This window comes from Anarhichas minor, unplaced genomic scaffold (genome assembly GCF_050575085.1).
Source record: "Anarhichas minor isolate MPS153535 unplaced genomic scaffold, ASM5057508v1 ptg000004l, whole genome shotgun sequence".
NCBI classification, from domain to species: Eukaryota; Metazoa; Chordata; class Actinopteri; order Perciformes; family Anarhichadidae; genus Anarhichas; species Anarhichas minor.
The window spans coordinates 268,041-287,085 of NW_027466450.1; the positions used below are offsets into that span (position 1 = coordinate 268,041).

The 19,045-nt window shown below is 43.0% G+C and overlaps 1 protein-coding gene across 4 annotated transcripts in view; it reads right to left on the bottom strand.

The window, feature by feature from the left end:
* Positions 1–18,126, bottom strand: part of hdac4 (histone deacetylase 4) — a 125,415-nt gene extending 107,289 nt beyond the window's left edge. For all 4 annotated transcript variants that reach the window (XM_076105199.1, XM_076105192.1, XM_076105187.1 and 1 more), the window contains exons 1-2: positions 18,018–18,126; positions 6,064–6,246 (exon numbers count right to left, since the gene is read on the bottom strand). In XM_076105199.1, the coding sequence (XP_075961314.1) occupies positions 6,064–6,085 (22 nt within the window). In that variant the 5' untranslated portion in view covers positions 6,086–6,246; positions 18,018–18,126. The remainder of the gene's footprint in view (positions 1–6,063; positions 6,247–18,017) is intronic.
* Between the last annotated feature and the right edge of the window lie 919 nt (positions 18,127–19,045).

The window sequence follows — 19,045 nt, forward strand, 5'->3', positions numbered from 1 at the left end:
GTCACACTTTGAGATTATGTCCTACAGAGGTCAATGAGCTCATTTGACTATGCTGATGAGAGTGATGATGAAGAAAGAGAAGTTTGTGACAGCTAATTACATCTAAAGCAGATTCCCTTGTGTGAGCATTAATTCTAATAACGAGGGTGCTCATTGGCCGATCCACTGGACGCACTTCCTGCAGCATCCGATCGGTTCCTATGAGACCGCTCGCACAAATCCATCTCTTGTTGTCAAAGACTTGAGAATGCGGCTGGATCTCCACAAGCTTTACTTCTCAACAACAGTTTGCAGAAGTTCTTCTCTCCCAACCCTGTTTACTCTATCTCTACTTCTGCTCTCATTTATGAGTCAGTTCAATTCCATTTAACCTTGAGTGACATCAATTATCTACAGTCTCTATCTGAAATGCTTGCTCGTGAAATCCCAGCAGTACTCAACCTGCATAGAACCGAGCTCGGAGAGTCTGGATCAGGTCGTATAACGTAGTTTGAAGGGATGATCCATGATTTATCTTCCCCCTACGTCAGTATTATTGAGATTCTAACAAATATCAGAAATAAGAAATGTCAGAATCTGTGTCCTACTGTACATTTAGAGATGTTGCTCGTTGAGCGGCATGTCTGACCGATGAGCCCCGTCAATCAGCATGAGTGACAAGTGAATTTTTAATCCTTCATTACAAAAAATCACCAACACGTTGCTCTGCGCTCCATTGGAGTAGTTACTGTTATGGCTGTGATATTTAAGATTAAAAAGGACACCGACGCTGTGATATAGTCGCACCAGGCACAGACACCCAGACTTTTAAAATGTATATTTAAATATTTTAAATAACCACAATTGGATGATATGAAAATAGAAACGACCACCCAACCCTATGAGAAAATTTGAACGGCGTACAACTGCTTTTTTGATAATATTAAAGCTGAAAGACAACTTTCTTCTCTGCTTTTAAACAACTTTCCTGAAAGGCCCGACTTGAACCTTTACATCGCCACATTAGCACCGTCGGTACGGATCTGTGGGGCGATGCCAATAGTAGCGAAACACAACAGCTCTGTGGGGCGTTTGGTGCATTTTCTGAACACGGCGGAGTTTGCAGGCCTCTGTTTTCGGGAGCTTATCCTCGGATTAGTGCCTGGAAAAGTTCATTCTGCCCTGGGAGACCCAGGGTGCACTGAGCCCTTCCTAACAGGGATTGTGTAACTGCTGGAAACTTTTGATTTTGTTTTGTTCAGAGAAGCAGGAGGATTACATCCTCGGAGACCCACCTGACCCGCCTCCCGGTTCTTGGCTGTCCCCTGTTGAACCCATGCGGCGGATCGCGTCTCCCGGCCAGATGGAGAAGCACGGCCGTGCGTGATTCTTATAGCGTACCGGAGCGGTTCGCTGCTCGGGAGGACTCAAGACAATATGAGAGAGAGAGTGAATGTGACCTCTTGCCTTTCACTCGTACTGTAGCAGCAGATGTGGATCCTTACGTGTTAATCGTCAAGGTCTTGCATCTTCTCAATCTCTTTATCACGGATTGGACATCTCGGCTATTCTGAGCGCTGCGTACCGTCAGCAGTCGATACCCGTGTTCTGTGTGTGCCGTCGGCTCAAACACAAATACTATGCCCTGCATGTACTGCATGTCTCAGGCCTCAGTTCTAATCATACTTTTTCACTGACATGCCTGCTAAGAGCCAGCCAGAGAAACTTGACACAAAAGGTAAGTCATCAGTTCTCATTTCAAGAAACTCAATGCCAGTTGGCCAATTTAGCTAACAAATCAGCCGTGAAATCGTGGCATAATCAATAATGAAAGAACAAAAAAAAGATCTTTGTTTATTTGAAAGAACAGTGCACAGCAGTTTGAGCACAAAAAACATAATTCAATTGTGAGCTCCTCTTCCGGCAGAGGCGAAGCTTTGAACGCTTAATAAATTCTTCCGAAGAGGCTAAATTGCACACTTGTTTCATCCGGCAATGAGATTACTCGAATGGAATATTCTGGAAAACTGTGGTGGAGAAAGACAATAATGAGGCAGTAATCTCATTTCTCCACAGCAGCTTCCATTGTTCTCTTAAAAAAGGGCCTCTGTTTAGTCTGGTTCAACTCTCAGTCCCATCCGTCTTTCCATTGAGGAAAAAAAAATAAAAAATTTGCAGAGCCAAGGATAAATGAGAACAATAACAGTTCTGCAGCACTCAAATGCATCAAACGCAGATAGGAGGGGAGCGCTATTGTGTCCTGCTGGCTCTTTGGGACAATCACTAGACGGCAGCGTGGCTGTGAAAAGCGGCTGCAGGCGCACGGAGACGAGCAGCATCGCTACTCCCTAAAAGAAACTTCTGAAAGAACTTCTGAGGAGTAAGGTCTACTTAACTTTGCCTCCTGCTTCGGTTGACTCCAGTCATCTTTAAAGCAACTTTCTTCACGTTTGGGACTAAAACATATCAATTAACCCCCCCCCCCCCCGCCCGAGTCTTTTTTCCCCCCTGTGACGATGGCCCCTGTAAATGGGGAATCGCCGGCGTGGGCCAGCGGGGGTTAATCTCCCTTTTTGAAGATTACGCTTCACTTTCCAGTGGCCCGGCCCAGGGACTAGCCACTCTCTTCTAATCCACCACTGCAGGCTTTTGATAGCTTCCACTGCGAGCCCTTATTACAGTTACTGATTAAAGCTGAGAGACAGAGAGAGAGGGACGGGGGGGAGACAGATAGGAAATTAGAGTGACAGCAGAGAAGGAAGGGCAAGTGAGAGAATTAAAAACTGCTCCTCTTTCAGTAGCAGCCGACTTTGATTACCTCCGAGTTTAATGCTGGAGGTGGAATGTGGTTACTCAATATACGCATTCTTACAGTACTCCAGCTCGTGTCCAACTAAAATGTTTAAAATCTGCTTTAAAAAGGGAAAACCTGACCCAAGACAGGAAGAAAGTGTCACCGGAAAAGCTTAAAAATCACATCCCCGCAATTTTAGATCTTCAAAGCACCTAAAAGATGCTACAGCAAGACATGGCTGCAAAACTGTGAAAACTACATTTTGACTGTTACAGCTGTAAAAAACGAAAAATACTTTAATCCTGCTTAATGACGTTGCAGCGTTCCATCTATCACAATAGAGAGGGGGGGGGGGGGGAGGGGGGGATAACAGTCTTATCTGGCATTAGCTGTTTACACTCCACCATCTTTTGTAAAGCACCCATTGTGCTGTCAGCCCTCTCAAATCACTCCTCCCCTCCGATACTGAATAATCTCTGGGATAAAAATCTACGCATGGCCGTGCTCGTCCCAAAAAAAAAAAAAAAAAACTTGACATGAATAATTCACAACCATCTGCCGAGGCTCAGCGGTGTGAAGAAGACTCTGAAAAGTGAGGAGGTGCGTGTTTATTTTATTATTTTATTTTAAAAACCAACTCCTTGCAACACCCCCCGTACCCCGACGCGAAAAAAAAGACAACCGCCCTCCCTTCCTCTCCCCACACTGCCGACCCGCTGCTCTAACAAAAAAGAGTTAAGGTAACGCGTTTCCTTTCGTCCACACCCTCACTGCTCTCTTGGTTCTGTTGGATCCTTGGTCTCACTCTGCAGATTCTCTACCGGCTTCTTAAGCGCCATTATCAGCCGGCATCGTCGTGAATAAGACAGGAAGAAGAGGTTGGGATCCCTCCAGGAAGTTAAAATGCCAAGTAAGATTGGTAAACAATACTAAACACTACTGAGCCCAGCATGAGCCTTCTTTTGGGTCAGACTGTACCGGGCCTCAGAGGGGGTTTTAACAAGCTACACGAGGCCTCCAGCAGCAGACGGCCCCCAGGCCTCTGTTTGCGTTCCAGGGAGGGGGAGTCACAGCCGCGTGACGATTTATTGACGCAAGAGCCCCCCCCCCAGCCAGGACCTGCCACCGATTACTGCCGCCGGAGAGCCGGAGGAGGGGAGGGTCTCGCCGGGATGAGAGAGTTTGTCTGTGTGTGTGTGTTCCAGCTCGGGCTCCAAGGCCGTAAACCTAGCTTCAAAATGCCAAGCAGCATGTCAACATGCCAGCCTCTTTGCCACCCAGGTTTAAAGGCGGACAAAAGAGGCCTTCAGTGCTCTGAAATGGTCCGTTTTTCAGAATGGGAAACGATGATCTGTCATACATGGAAAAGGGCTTAGCCATGCAGCGCACAGACAGGAGGGCGACAAGGGGGAAACAAACCACTAACAGGAGGCGAAATGGAGGAAAGCTCCGTTCTAAACATCGGGTGCTCCTCAGGGTGGGGAGAAGTCTGGCTGTTGGAATATGTTGGCTCAGTGCAGAACTTCAACAGAACTTCACCTTGGCTATTTTTGGTGTTTGTGTATATTGTGAATTTGGCTTCGTTATGTTATGAATCATAACAAATCGTTGTTTTTTTTTACAAAAGTGGGATTATGTTCATCCATCAACTGGCACATTGTGAATGCATACAAGAGGCTCCTTTCCTTATTGAAATAGTCCAAATGAGATGCGTTGTGATTACAGACTGACAACTGTGGATTCAGGTTGGGACCATTTCTTTTTTGTAATTGCTCCAAAAGAGGATTACTGGCCACAAACAAGCAGGTCAGATGATGAAAAAGGAAATTAACAAGCATTTTTACACTGGTATTTCTATTTGTAAGTTATTTTAGAAAAACTATCAAAGATTTGATGAAAAACAAAACTTGTGAGGACTGAGAATTGAAGGAGCATGGAAATGATCTGAGTAGGAGGAAAAGAAAGAAAGGAAATATGTCCAACTGCTCCTCTTACATAACACGATGTATTTAAGAAAATAAATCCCACATATCTTTGGCCTGTGCCAGAGTTCACAGCTATCCGGATGGCCTGAAACATCCATTCTGACGCAAACCCTTTTGGCTGGGACAACAACATATCTCTGCTTGCAGTTCCGCAGAAAAGAAGCCGATGCCAGCGGCCCACATGGTGCCACACAGGAGCAGTAGCACCGCAACAATCACTCAATGGCTCTGACATCATTAAGTTGAATACGACCTAGACAGCCAAAGCATGATGGGTAAAGGGAGGACACACAATTGGCCTTTTGTCCACTTTTGTCTGCAGTTGAGGAAAGAGGAAGAGCCAGATCTGCACCATGGCTGTGATTTAAGAAAAAAAAAAGGGAGGGGTTAGTAGGCCACATTGGTCACGGTCAACAAGACCAGGGAATCCATTTTTGAAGACGCAAGGAGAAACCTGCTGTGAAATATAATCCATGACCGAATGACGGCCAGTTACTGGACGCGGAAGAGCCGCGCTATCGTTGCGCGAGCAGTAGCCTGGCTGTTGACACCAAAAGCATATTACTAGTGATCCTGCTCCTCTGATGTGTTCTATAGAGCTAAATACATCTGTAGTATTTCATTTAAGAACCACTATTAGAAATAACACTGACACTAGGCTGTTTCAGATAAATATAGTGGATGCATCTTGACATTTGATCATGTGGGAGGAGAACCAAAAATACATACATGGACGAACACCACTGTGTAACTGCGATATAAAACAATGCAACATGCGGTGAGGAAGTCGTCAACTCAACAATCACTCAACCAAATTGAAGAGCCCTTGTAGAAAAGGCTAAATCAAAACTACGGGTTTTGGTCCGTTCGCCACGGTGCAATCAAATCAAAAAAGACCGATAGCTCTCAGTTAGCCTGTAACAACTTAGCGAAAAGAATGTCGTCACAAGCAGGGTTTCACTTACCATTCCTTACAAGTCTTCTGGTTGTCAAAATGCATACATACATGTACTCAGATTGAAACTGTTCATTATATGTGCATTACGCCACAATCACGAAATGCCTCAAACTTTTTTTTGCAAAAATAAGCCTGATAAAGTGCTTTGTTTAGTAACTCAGTGGTATTCCGAAACATGTAGCACAACCGTGAGAATAAATAATACAGAAGTGTTCGAATACACCTGAACACACTATGGACAGAACATGAACACATTTTTCAACACAAAAGAAGCCGCCACACGTGGGAAGAAAAGCACAAGAGCTCCTCTTGTACGATCCTTCTAGAAACTTTTCTTCACGTCTTACCTGAGCGACTGTGAGAGCTCATCTTTGCCGTTGCCAGGCAGACTTGACGGGCACCATGAGTTTTCCCCGGCCAGCCGGGTGAAGGTGCCGGGCCGAGGACGGGACAGAGGGCGGTTGTTCGTCAAGGCTTCATCACACCGGAGCCACAGGTGGAGACGGGGCACGATTCCTTCCAGTTAGGCTCTGAGAGGTGGACGCCAAAAAAAGAAATAGTGCTTTAATATGCATGTGGAATTCCAGATACATGCTCGTATAACAATTTAAACAAACATGCGGGACATATTCTAAATCAAAGCAGGTGTCCTGTCCACTTTTTATTCCACCCCGCCGTTATTGAGCCAAAAGTCCTGTGAGTTTACCTGAGGTCACGTGTGGTGCCACTACGGGCCAGAGAGGAACAAAGACCTCACACGCATAATATATATCCCTTAACTAAGCCTTTTTTTTTTCCCCAGTGACGTTCAGGAATTGGTGCCATATATGCCACTTGCCGTGTGAGTTAAGTGTTTAATATGCGTGGTCAGCGGTGAACTGCCAAAGTGAGACTACCAGCCACAGAGGAGTCACAGCCAACAACAACGACGGAGAAAGTCGGGAATTTAACTGCGGTGAAAGAGAAATGGAATTAAAACAACTCCTCGGGAAAGAAAACATTTGGCCAATGTTTGATGCTGGACCAAATAAACCATTACAAATATGAACTCTGTTGTGAATTTAAAAAATTTAATTCTGTTATTGTGGAGAAAAGTAAAGAAGAAGTGATGTAAAACAGCTCTCGGCTTCCTCCAAGTGAGGGTTTTTTTATCAAATAAATATGGTTTCACTTGGACCATCTGGATTTACTAAACTAATTGCATGTTTACATAATCTAAAATGTAACAGCAAGTCACTGTCAGTGCTGTCACCACACCCAGCCAGGCGAAGCTTTCCGAATGTCTTCTGACAGAGAGATTAAAAAAAAAACGCTGCAAACATGTACGCCAATGTTCCTGAGAAAACAGTCTCATTGTGGCTAAGCTACAAACACAATTAATAAAATGTGACATGACTATATCTTCACCCCACAGCTGACCATTGCAAGCTGTGGGAGTCAGCGTCTCGCTAGAAAGCCTCTTCCCTCTGAATCGAATGCAAACACGAGGACCTGGACCTACCTCAAGAGTCAATAGCGGAAGAGAAAGAGGAAGAAAACTACTCATACCGGCTGGTCTGTGTGTGTGTGTGTGTTGTGCAATTACAACTTCAAGGAGCATGTAAATACACACACACACACACACACACACACACACACACACACACCCAGGGAAGCCTCTGGCTATTCAACCCTTACAGGCAGAAGCTACCGCTCACCTCTGTCACATCTAACAGGTGTCAACAGAGCAGAACACAGACGAGTGGCGATGAGAGCAGCAGTAGAGCCACAGAGGCCATGATAGAGTGTGTACGCACTCTCAAATACACACACACACACACACACACACACACACACACACACACACAGAGTTGCCGTAACTCGAAAGCTGTTGACCTGAATTACTGTCAAACGAAGGAGTTCAGTGGAAAGAAGGTGCGAGCACTGCGTGGCCAAATAAAATCTCATGGAAACAACGTTACTGCCAGGATTCTCCAGGGTCTTACTTCACTCATCAGGAACTATCGCAGAAGAAAAACAGCCCTTTAAAGCCAACGACAAAATTCCAGCTCGTTCATTAGCATTAAAGGGTCTCCATTACCGGTCTTTCCCAAACACCGGGTTGGGGACCCATAGGTGGGTCGCACAACATTTTATTTAGGGTCACCAAATAGATTTGCAGAACTTCTAGTAGTATATTCTTTCATTTATCATTCACATCTGCAGTACACATTTGCGCCACACGAGGGAGCCTGAATGTTCGTATGGTTGTCTGATAATTGTAGCCTACCTATGACATTGAATCTAATATGAAAGGCGGGTGAACATTGCGTTTGTTTAACTGATGAGTGTAAATGAAAACAATAAGATAAGCCGATTATTTCTGGTCTCATTTCTAAAGTATTTAACATTAGGTACGTTTTCAAAAGCACATGTATAAAACAAAGTGATTGATCAAACGTATATCACTTCTAAATGGCAGGTTTTACCGATTCGAGATAATATAAGGTGATGCGGAAATGGCGGTAAAAATTATTTTACATTTAATCACACACAAATTGTTTTTTCTCAGGATTTATAGATAAGGAGCCGGCCTAGCGTGCTTTTAGTGCACGTGAGCGCGCCCCACCTGATTAGTCACAGCCGCCGGTCTGATGACCTCGGCTACAGCTGAGGAAGCGTAAAGCGCTCACCTGCTGCTTCCCCCTCAGGTAAACACCGTTAGCTCTGTCGGCACTGCTGCCGTTGTTTGCACAGTTAGCGATTTCGGCACCGTTAGCTGCAAGCCGCCGGCTTAAGCGTCGCCATTTTGAGAGCCGCGTGGAGGCAATAGATATGCTTTGAATGACTAATTCAGCACCTTTAAATGTGAAGAAATAAAAGCACCTCATCCTTCAGGCCAGGGGCAAAATGACCAAAGGGAAGGTTTAGATGTGTGTGGATGGATTTGATAGTATGTGGACAATGCTTTGATTGACAGCAGGAATACTCACAGGAGGATTTGCTGAGGTATGAGGTGTCGACTGGAGGGCAGCCGCCTTTTTTTTTTTTCCTCAAAGATATGTCTGCCACAGAAGAATTCAGACTGTGCTTTTACAGCTTGTCATACTATATCAGCCATGACCTCGGGCATTTAGTTCTCTCATATTCTCTGTTTGCCACACCCAAACAAATAAAACTAAAAATAGTGCCAGCAAACCTGTTCCTTTTCTAACGCCATCAAACTGCAGTTTGCGGTAGAGGTCAGCAGAGTTAGCTGTAGGTTTTTTTGTTCCTTCCATATGATTTCACTTTTTCTGCAATTTCAACTGTTCTTCGGGGATCCTATTAAAAATGAATCCGTGTATAAAGCTGCAGGTATTTTTACAGCACAGTAGAACCATAAAATGCACCGCCAACATCTCTTCACGGGTCTCGTTTCCACCGACTGACACTCAACATGGGATGAGGTTTCTTGTTCTCGTGCAGCAAATGTTTTGGAACCCTGGAAAACGTTCCACGGCGCTCGACAGGAAAACACCTCTCAGGACCCCCCCCCCCCGTAATGGACTTCATTTCCCAAGCACTCCGAAGCGCTGCCGGGAGTAATCACGACGGCATAAAAATAACATGTGGTCGGGTATAGCGAGCAGTAAACAACAATTAAGAGACCCCTTGCGTGGCTCGTGAAATGAATCATTGAAAATGCACTTGAGCCATGAAGACAGCTTCAGCCTCTCAGCCCTAATTGACTATGAATAATTCAGCGGACGAGTGAGATTAGCAGCACCGGCAGTATGCTATTGAGTGACGTGTTCCTGATTTTTCTTTGTTGTCGGCAAACATAGTAAAAAAAAAGTGTAGTCTTTAAATTTTTTTATTTTTTTATTTAAATCATTGCATTTCACTGCTGACAGGGCAGCGTCAGAATATTTCTGATCGAGGGCATGACTGTGCCAAACTGAACCCTTCGTCCTTTAGATGGATGGAGGCTTAAAGTCCGAGGTGACATGGGAGTAAAAGAGGTGGAGGAGGAGAAGCGGGGCAGGAGGAGAGAGAGTGAGTGAGCACATGTTTGAGGAGACAAAGTGACAGTGAAGCAGTAACGTGACACTCTCTGCTGCTTGTTCGTGTTTGCAAGTGAACTGGGCCCAGCGACGACCGCAGGACATCACGTCAATCGGCTGAACGGGGACAAGACGGGCACCAGGGGATCGTCTTCCTCGGTACGGGGCTCTAAAAGCCCGGGCACCATTAAAGTATGGACTTTTTAGCAAACGGATACGTTTCCTGGGGACGTTTTTGCATTCGGTCACAGCAAGTGACGTGGGAAAACGAGCAGCGCGTAAGAGCAAGGGAGGAAGTGTATCGAGCGGCTGTTGTTGAAAGCTACGTGGTACAATAACCAGCATAAAGAAGCGAGACTGTCCACCAAGGGCTGATGGGAGGAGTCTAAACCAGAAGACTTTCACCCAGGAGGCTGTTGTTCGTGTCCCTTCTGAAACCAACAGTTAAACAGTGATTTAACGCTTGTTACGTAACATTTAACATTACATAGGAAAGTCCTCAAAGGGCGGTTATCTATTTACACTAGTTATGTTGTTACGTTATATTGTTATTATTATCATTACTTGGACAAAAAGAAAAACGTGGTCTTTTTTCTACCCTTAACCAAGTAGTTTTGTTTCCTAAACCTAACCAATCATTTCACATTGTTGTTATTTCTACAAGCATGATACGAGGTTGGTATGAAACATATTTATGGAAAGTATTTTTAGATCACAAACGTAGACGTTCAACATATCCCTTTGGTTTGCAAAATCGAACAATGCCAAAAACAATTCTGCCGACTGGGCTGCTGTGTGACGAGCCAGCATCCACCTGCAGCCCCCCCGACTCTGATCTCTGAGGGAAAACATCTGATACCCTCACTCTCCAATCTGTCTGAACATGAGCTATTCTGCTGTGCTGCATTCTCCTGCAAATTAACTTTTATATATGTAAGATGACTGACAGAACTTAGAGCAGGGGTCTCAAACTCAAGGCCCGCGGGCCGAATCGGCCCGCCACGTCATTTTATGTGGCCCGCGAATCCGCCAGCAAAAGAAAAAAATAATTTTTATTATTAAAAGTTAGACTTGATAATAAAAATATCCCCATAGTCGAAATTCTGAGATAGAAAGTAATAACTGTGATATATAGAAAGAAATTCTGAGATAGAAAGTCAAAATTATGATAGAAAGTCATAATTCTGAGATAGAAAGTCAAAATGATGAGATAGGAAGTCGAAGTTATGAGATAGAAAGTCGAAGTTATGAGATAGAAAGTCGAAGTTATGAGATAGAAAGTCGAAGTTATGAGATACTTAAACACAACAGTCATAGAAGCAGCTCTTTGGTTGGTTACTGTACACTTGAAATGGAAATGTATTGTGAGTACATTGAAGACTACTTTAAACGTGGCTTTAAAACACATAAAATACTTCACGTGGGATTGTGCAAACGCACCCTTGAAAAGATTTTAAGCTTTGAACAAAGTTATTGTAATAACTTGTGTTTGATATTTGTCTTTGCTATTTTCTTTAATAGTTTGATAGAGTAATGTGGGTTTCTTAACCCTAAATTAAAAGGATTTAAATTATAATAACAGAAATGTCCTTAAATATATTTTTACATTTATATAACTGCTTGTACAATATTTATACACTTGAATAAACAATAATCAAATGCAGAGACAGTTATTTACCAATATGTTAGGAGAAGTTACATTTACACCGTTTTACATTTACAACCGGCCCTTTGAGGGCAACCGTGATGCTGATGTGGCCCAGAGTGAAAATGAGTTTGAGACCCCTGACTTAGAGCATTTAAACATGAGGATGAGAGGGCTATGCTATACGTATGACCTGTCACTTGAGTTGTGCACAAATGCTTGTAAGGCCAAAGATATCACAAATACAATTATTCCAAATTAAGTCACTTTAAATACACTTGTAATACAGGGATCTGCCCAATGCTTCTTTTGCATTTTAAGACAAGCTGAAATGAATTAAGAGCTCATTTGTAAAACGAGACAAAAGCCCTTCTTAAAATGAATAAAGATTCCCTTGAAATGATAATTATGAAAACTTTTAAGCAAAAAAAACTGATATCTTATCTTATCAAAACAACATGTGACTGTAGCTGTGGCTAACCAAAAACTACCCCTCACACCAATAACATCATGCATCTTCTATTGAAAAGCTTATGTCTTATTTCAAAGTGAAACAAGTACGGCACAGAGGAGAATCAAAAGACAATGGGGAGTCACGCGAACTTCACTTAGGTTGGCTCCCTCAAACCCAGACAGCTGAAACTCTATAGGTATGTTTAAACTTTTAGGTTTGGGAAAAATGCTGGAGAGTGCCATGTTTCCCTGCATGTGTGTGTGTGTGTGTGTGTGTGTGTGTGTGTGTGTGTGTGTGTGTGTGTGAGAGAGAGAGAGAGAATTCCTGTGAAACCTGGAGAGAAATGTTGGGTTGGGGGATTAAAATTGTTGGCATAAAATATAATGGCACATCACGATGAAGCACATGGACCAGCCCTGTCTGAGGTTTTATAAATGTGAGCTGTGGGATCTTTGTGGGATCTTAGTTTACAACATGGCGACACAGACAAACGTGAAGATGATTGTATGGCATGTTCTAGATTTGAGCGGTCGTGTCGTTTGACATACTGTCAACTGCCCCGCGGTAATAACGAGGACACGGTGGTAATACACACGCAAACACAAGTCTGTTGTTAATGGAAAACCAAACACCGGTGCATTGTTACCCTGACAACAAAAGGCCAACTATTCTGAGTCCAATAAAAAGCAGGAAGTAGCATCTTTCCGAGCAGCTTGCCAAGTACTGTGAATGGCAAAAGCCCACTCAACTTCCCTTTCTTTATTACTAGCACTCTTCCACTGTCACTCTCACTCTTTAGCCCGTGTATTTAACTTTCTCTCAGCGTCTCCGTTATTTATTATCCACGCCAACCTTTAGTCATCTCTGATTCTGCACTAAGAACTTCTTTTTTCACCCATTTTTCTTTTCTTCTAAATGACAGCAGGCATTTACTGTACTCCTTTTTTGGATGCAAGAGTTTCGTACCACAGTGTGAGCCAATGTGTGAAGCTGCTTTCACATGATCTGACAACCGAGTAAATCCCTTTATTTATTTATTTTTAACTCGGGGAGCACTGAAGCCCGACCAAAGGAACTGCATGGCTTCACGCTAAACTGCTCAAGAAGAACACTGAGCCAAAGATCAGATTCTTTGAACTTTGGCCATGACCATTTAGCTCCTCTCATTTGGACTCACCGCCTGACCGGGTGATGAAAGCACTGCTTGACTTTTGTCGTTTTTAAGCTCCGTTAGAAGCAATGTTTGCTTTGGGGCTTTGCGTCCAGTTTTGAGGACCGACAGGTATCGCAATAAAAAAGCAACAAAATCACTGACCAGATGGATTAGCGAAAACAGCAACTGTGATGTCAACTCCTGCTGGCAATGTTCGTCTCAGAGATGTATAAAATCGACCAATCACTTCATCTTTCAAGAGGCTCTGTGATCACTGGGAGATTCTTGCAAGTCGGGAAGACCTATCCAGAAGTTTCACAGTAAGAAGTAGTACCTAAAAAAAAATTGACTGTAAAAGTGAATCCACCTTTCCTATCTTTATGTAATCAGTTGCCTGCAGTTAAATGGATCTAGTTTGTACACAATCACAAATAACTGAGTCTAAAAAAACATGTATATACCGGATTTGCAATATCGATCTGCAATTTACAAACTGCCATGCAGGCCTTTCGTACACAGGTTAAAATCTGTGAAAGACAAAAATAAAGATAAACTGTCAACCTGTGGCTAATTTTATATTGATCATTGTAACGCAACATGGCAGCGGATCATTGAGGCCCCTGATTGGATGGGATGACTATGCGAGTAGGGGGCAGGGTGGTGGGACAGTTTGCACAGTCCTGCTGGTTTGAGTGTGCCTGTGCACCACAGGATCCCGTCACCAAGCTCGTATCCAACACCGCGATGCCATTAATAGACTCAATTAGTAACCATTAGCGTGACATCCACAACATGTCCACAAACAAGGATGCCTTTCCCAACTGCCAACCCTTCCAACACTTGCTAACCGAGCTAGGATTGGTTCAAAGTCAGGACAAAGTCCCGGCGGAGCACAAAGGAGCTAAAACGGGTGTATTATTGGGGAGGCACAACAGGGTAGGAAGGACTGAATCTGGGAGAATGTTTTGCAGCCATGAACTCATTGGGTAACCACAAGGATTCATCAAGCCTCAAATCACATCAGTTGAGGCTGAGAGCTTCTGTATAGCTGCCCATTAAACGCTCGGTGTCCCTTTTACTGCCTTGAATCTTCCTCTTGTCTACTTTTACTGCTTCTCTGGCCGATATCCAACTTCCTTTTCTTTTATTAAGTTGCGCAACAGTAAGCCTAATGAGAAAAGATGAAGTAACTGTGTAATGATTGATTCCATTGACCTTGGTGTTTTCTGTTTACTCCAAAAATGAAGACAATAAATACAAAAAGGTGGAAATGGTGGGTTTAGATGAATGGCAGTGAAAAAAAAGTGTTTGCTCAAAGACTGTGGTGAAACAACGGATTCCCTCGAGTTTCATTAGTGGCATCTCAAACAATGCATGTAATGGAGAGACCGAGGACAAAGACACATTAATATGCTGGATGGCAGTTGCGTTGAAGGGAAGACCCTCTCAAGCAGTGCACACATTTCTGGTCCTGTCACCTTATCTGTCCCCGACAACAACGGTGGCATTAATAGATCCCATTAGTATCTATTAGCGTGACAACATCCACAAAATGTCCACAAACAAGCAAGCTTCCCCAGTGCCAGATAACTGATGGGAGGAAGTTGGAAAGCCAGGTCCGGGTCCTGACGAAGCACAATGGAACGGTGCTAAATGGCCTTATTAATGAGAGAACAAGAGGCAAACGTAGGGGGCAAGTAAAGAACAAGAATGAAGAGCTCCAAAACTTTGGTACGGATGTGAAAGTTGGCCCATGAGCCGATCAGTAATGGGCTGGAATTGATTCAGAAAGCATATGTTTGATAGCAAAACCAAAGTAAAAGAATTAGAACAAGCTAGGCCGTTTTTTTTACCAAAGGAATATCATATCTCATAAGTGAAGAAGTAGTAAAATCACAATAATTATATCAGTAGCAATATGTAAGTGTCTTTCTAAAGACACTTACAAAGAAATTATTTTCTTAGCCTCCTTAGACGGAAATGAATCTGGTTATTACCTGTATTCTGAAAAACTTTCTACTTGGCTGTGTGAAACTGGCTTTAGACACTGCAGTCATCCATTGACTATTATTTTACGTTTGTGCATCAGAAATCCCACAATACATAATGAGTAGACACTTTAGTTTCACTAATGTGCACACACACACAAACTTCAAATGTGAGGCGGTGACTTCAATTTACTGCAGGTGTTTCATTCACAAAGAGGGTTTCTTTGAAGGAGACACTCACTAACTGAAATGCATTAACAGTGATTAAAAAAAATATCTCTGTGTACCTTTGATCCCCAAATCCATTTTGTTGTTTATCAGTGTCATTTTAGCACAAATAAGGTGTGTGTGCAGTTTGAGTGGGTGACATCTTTCCAACTGTTTAAAATGTGAAATTTAAATGCCAGGTGTTTACTCTCAGTTACTCACAATCCAAGTGAAAGAGCTTCCATCTACACTCAATTTTGCACAAAATATTCAACAATAACGCAAAGAGAAATCAGTTAAAAAGAGGCAGAAGTAATTATCTTTCCACCATCGGTAGCCTATAAAGACCACAATGCAGTGCAGCCATGAGACATGTTGCACATTCTACACACAGCACGATCACCAGCCAGACAACAGAAAGGTGATTTACAACATATTAATAACAAAACAACTCCTGGAATAAACATCACACACATAGAGCTGTGAGCGCTTCCTCTTTGTGTAGGAGGACTCCGATTGCCACTAAGCCCCCCACTGCTTTGTGCCACTAACTGGTGATTCATGTAAAATATTATTATGGATGATTACTGGGATTATTTTAGCGTAAAAAGAAACATTTCAGTCACATAATAATCAGAGCTCTTTTGACTTAAAAGGACTGATTTATCCTGAATCTTTCACATCACTGTAGAATTTAACTGTATAATACTTTCACCCCTTAGTACTTACAATGCAACATTTTTAATACTGTGCAGGGACGAGTGGTAGTCCCTTCAGTATAGCGCTTATTTGTCGGAATACATTTCTACTTGTATGAATAGCCACTCCTTCTCACTCACTGACTTGGTATATCATCAGCAATTTAAAAAAGGGCTAAAACATAGACGTCTTCAGCCACTTATGGACCGTCGTTTGTGCAAAAGAAATGCTCAGCTGACATGAAACGAGGAATATCCGGCGACAAAGAAGATCCTGTTTTACTTCTGCTCCAATCAGGACTGCGCTCTCAGCAGAGTCATCCTTTAAAGAGGAGCACGCTGAGCCAAGATGTTTTTCAGAAGGCTGCAGCGACCTTGTTCCTGTGGGGCCCCGGAGTTTACGAACGCCAAACAGCGGCCCTCCAGAGCTCGTAACGCTGAGGGAATAGTTTCCACTAGTGGAGGCTTAAAGGGAGTCTTAGCGGTTCAGATGCACAGCCCCCAGCTGTCACGGCGCCGGAGTTAGCTTCCGGTTTGTAAATGCTAAGGGAAAAGTTTAGAGAATAATATCGAGCGACCGATTCTCAGTTGTTTTTTTTAAATGCTTGTTGTCGCGAATGGGTGTCAGCAAAACAAATGAAAGCCAGAACACTGTTTAAAACCCGCTTTCAGATTTGTGAAACATTTGTTTTGTTTGTTTTTTTAAAGCAAAAGATTTCGATTCCACTTTGTGTTCTTCATCCAGACAATAATAGATCAGGTTTAGCTTAAGACATAGGTATACACCTGTCACTCCTGGGCTTCATGAACAAGTAGACTCCAGAAACTGTTAAAACAGTTTCAGATTTGTGAAATCTTTATTCCATTGGTGAAAAAAAAGTCTAGACCGCGTCAGACAAGGTCTAGAACAAAATAGTCTTTACTCAGACTTGTCAAATCTAATATGATAAAATAAAGCTTTCTTTTTTTAAACAGTTACAGAAACCTACTTGTTAACTAGTCCAGGTTTGACAAGTGTAAATGGATGGGGGTTCTATCCATCGCTTCCTGGATGGACAGACTGCTTTGAAATAATCTTTATTTTAGCTTTCATTAATAACATTTTTTAAAATTAAGAAAATCTTAAAGTAGGCTTTAAACAGCTTTAAGGCTTGAACTATGATGCCTACAAAGCTTTCACGACAATAATTAACATGTAAAAAAATATAGAAATTGGTCGCTCAATATATATTAACTTTCCGCTAAAGTGCCGACACATCGGACACTACAAGCTGGAAACTAACGTCAGCGTCGTCGTGCTGCTCTCTTGTGTTTACACTTCACGAAGACACAAGTTTACACCCAAAGCTGTGGCAGCGGCAGTTCAACCTCAGCAGAAACCTCCATCACACACACACACACGTAGCCTACAGCCTGTGGTATTTATAGAAATGTGTGCAGAGGATAGTCTTGAGCAGAGCTATCGTCATTGAGGAGACAAACGTCTTACTGCACTAGAATGTTCCCTGTTAACGCGTGACGTCGGTCACCGTGCTGAGAAACAATTGTTACAAGGTGACCAAATTCTCCGCTACATCTGTTAACTGTTTACATTAACCTCACACTTGGGAGGGAACGCACGATGGGGGAAAAAACGTACACGGCGCTGTGCTGCAGCACAACTCACATAAAGGAACATAAGTTTGAAAATGTGCAAGTATTAGTCGTCCGCTGTCCATAAAAGTCACTTTTCCGACATGACAGCCTGTTTTTAGACAGTTTCAAACAATGTCGCTAGCTTCACAGTGGCATTAGAAGTCCCACTTATATCGATAGTAACAACGTTGCACAACACGTATAGTCGACAGTTTTTTTAAGTCCACTCCAAACTGGTGATTCTGAACCATGTGTTGCGCAACACTTTCACTTTTCCTTCTGTTGATACGATACAAACGGGGAAAAAACCAAGTCAAGTGTAGCAGAATAACTGCAACTCCGCTTGACTCCGAGGAGGAGAAGCGCAGAGACCCACTGACGTTAGCCTACAACATAAACATACTTTATGAGCCATGGTTCTCTCTACACGTTCGAGCCAAAGGGACGACTGTGTACTTGTGTGTGTGTTTTTTTAAAGACAGAAAAGAAACGCTACCTGAGTTGAGAGCACCCTTTGGCGCAAATGGCTGGTCTCCAGGAGCATCCACGGTTCAGGGTTTTAGGACCCGTCGGTAACGTAAAAACTCATTCGGTCAACAGCTCCGCCATACTGAATTAATCACGTGTCGGACAACCTCCTGTGTTTCCGTAGGAGGCGGGGTCCGCAGGACGGGATGACCGACAGCTAAGAGGAAAATGATGACAGTGTGTGTGAGGAGAGACATGAATGAAGTCTGTCTTTGTGCATTGCATGTTGTTGAGGCAGACAATGGGACACACAGGTGTGTGTCACTACTGTCTCCTTCCTCCTAATCAGCATGAAGTCACACTGAGCCTCTTAGAAATCATTGTCTGTGTTTGTGGTTTATGTGATGTTGCTTTACCACCATCATTATTTTTTTTCTTGTTTTGTGGGACTGCAGTACTCGTCATTTTATCACCCATGTTATTATCACTGATGACTTTATGTTGCATTTTTTTGTCATCTTCTTTATGTTACAATTTCCTGAAGTAACAATCAAAGTTTAGAAAAATACACCCTGAGCTATTATTTATTAAATCTTTAACAGTTACAGCTGATGAAGTTGTCCCGACTGATGGCGTTGTTGCGGAAGCCCTTACGGTTCCCCCTATACACTACAGCTCTGTCAGCACTGTCGACCTTGTTTTCCGTCGTTGGCACTGTTAGCGCTGTTTGCACCGTTAGCTGCGAGACGCCGGCTGAGCCGTCGCCATGCTGAGAGCCGTGTGGAGGCGACAGATGTGCTCTGAATTTCCAATTTAGCACCTTTGAACAACCAAAACTGTTGCAACATTGGTAAACCAACACTACTTCAAAAGCTGATTGAGACAATATGTTTTCAGTGCCTTTAATTGAATATATAGGGTAAATGTAGGGTTAAATAAATTCCATAAAATCATAGCTCCTTAAACCTACTATGCAAGCACAAAGACCAAGGCAGACTCTCAGCTTGACACACCCAACACAAGTTATAATACAAACCATCCTCACAGAGCTTTCTC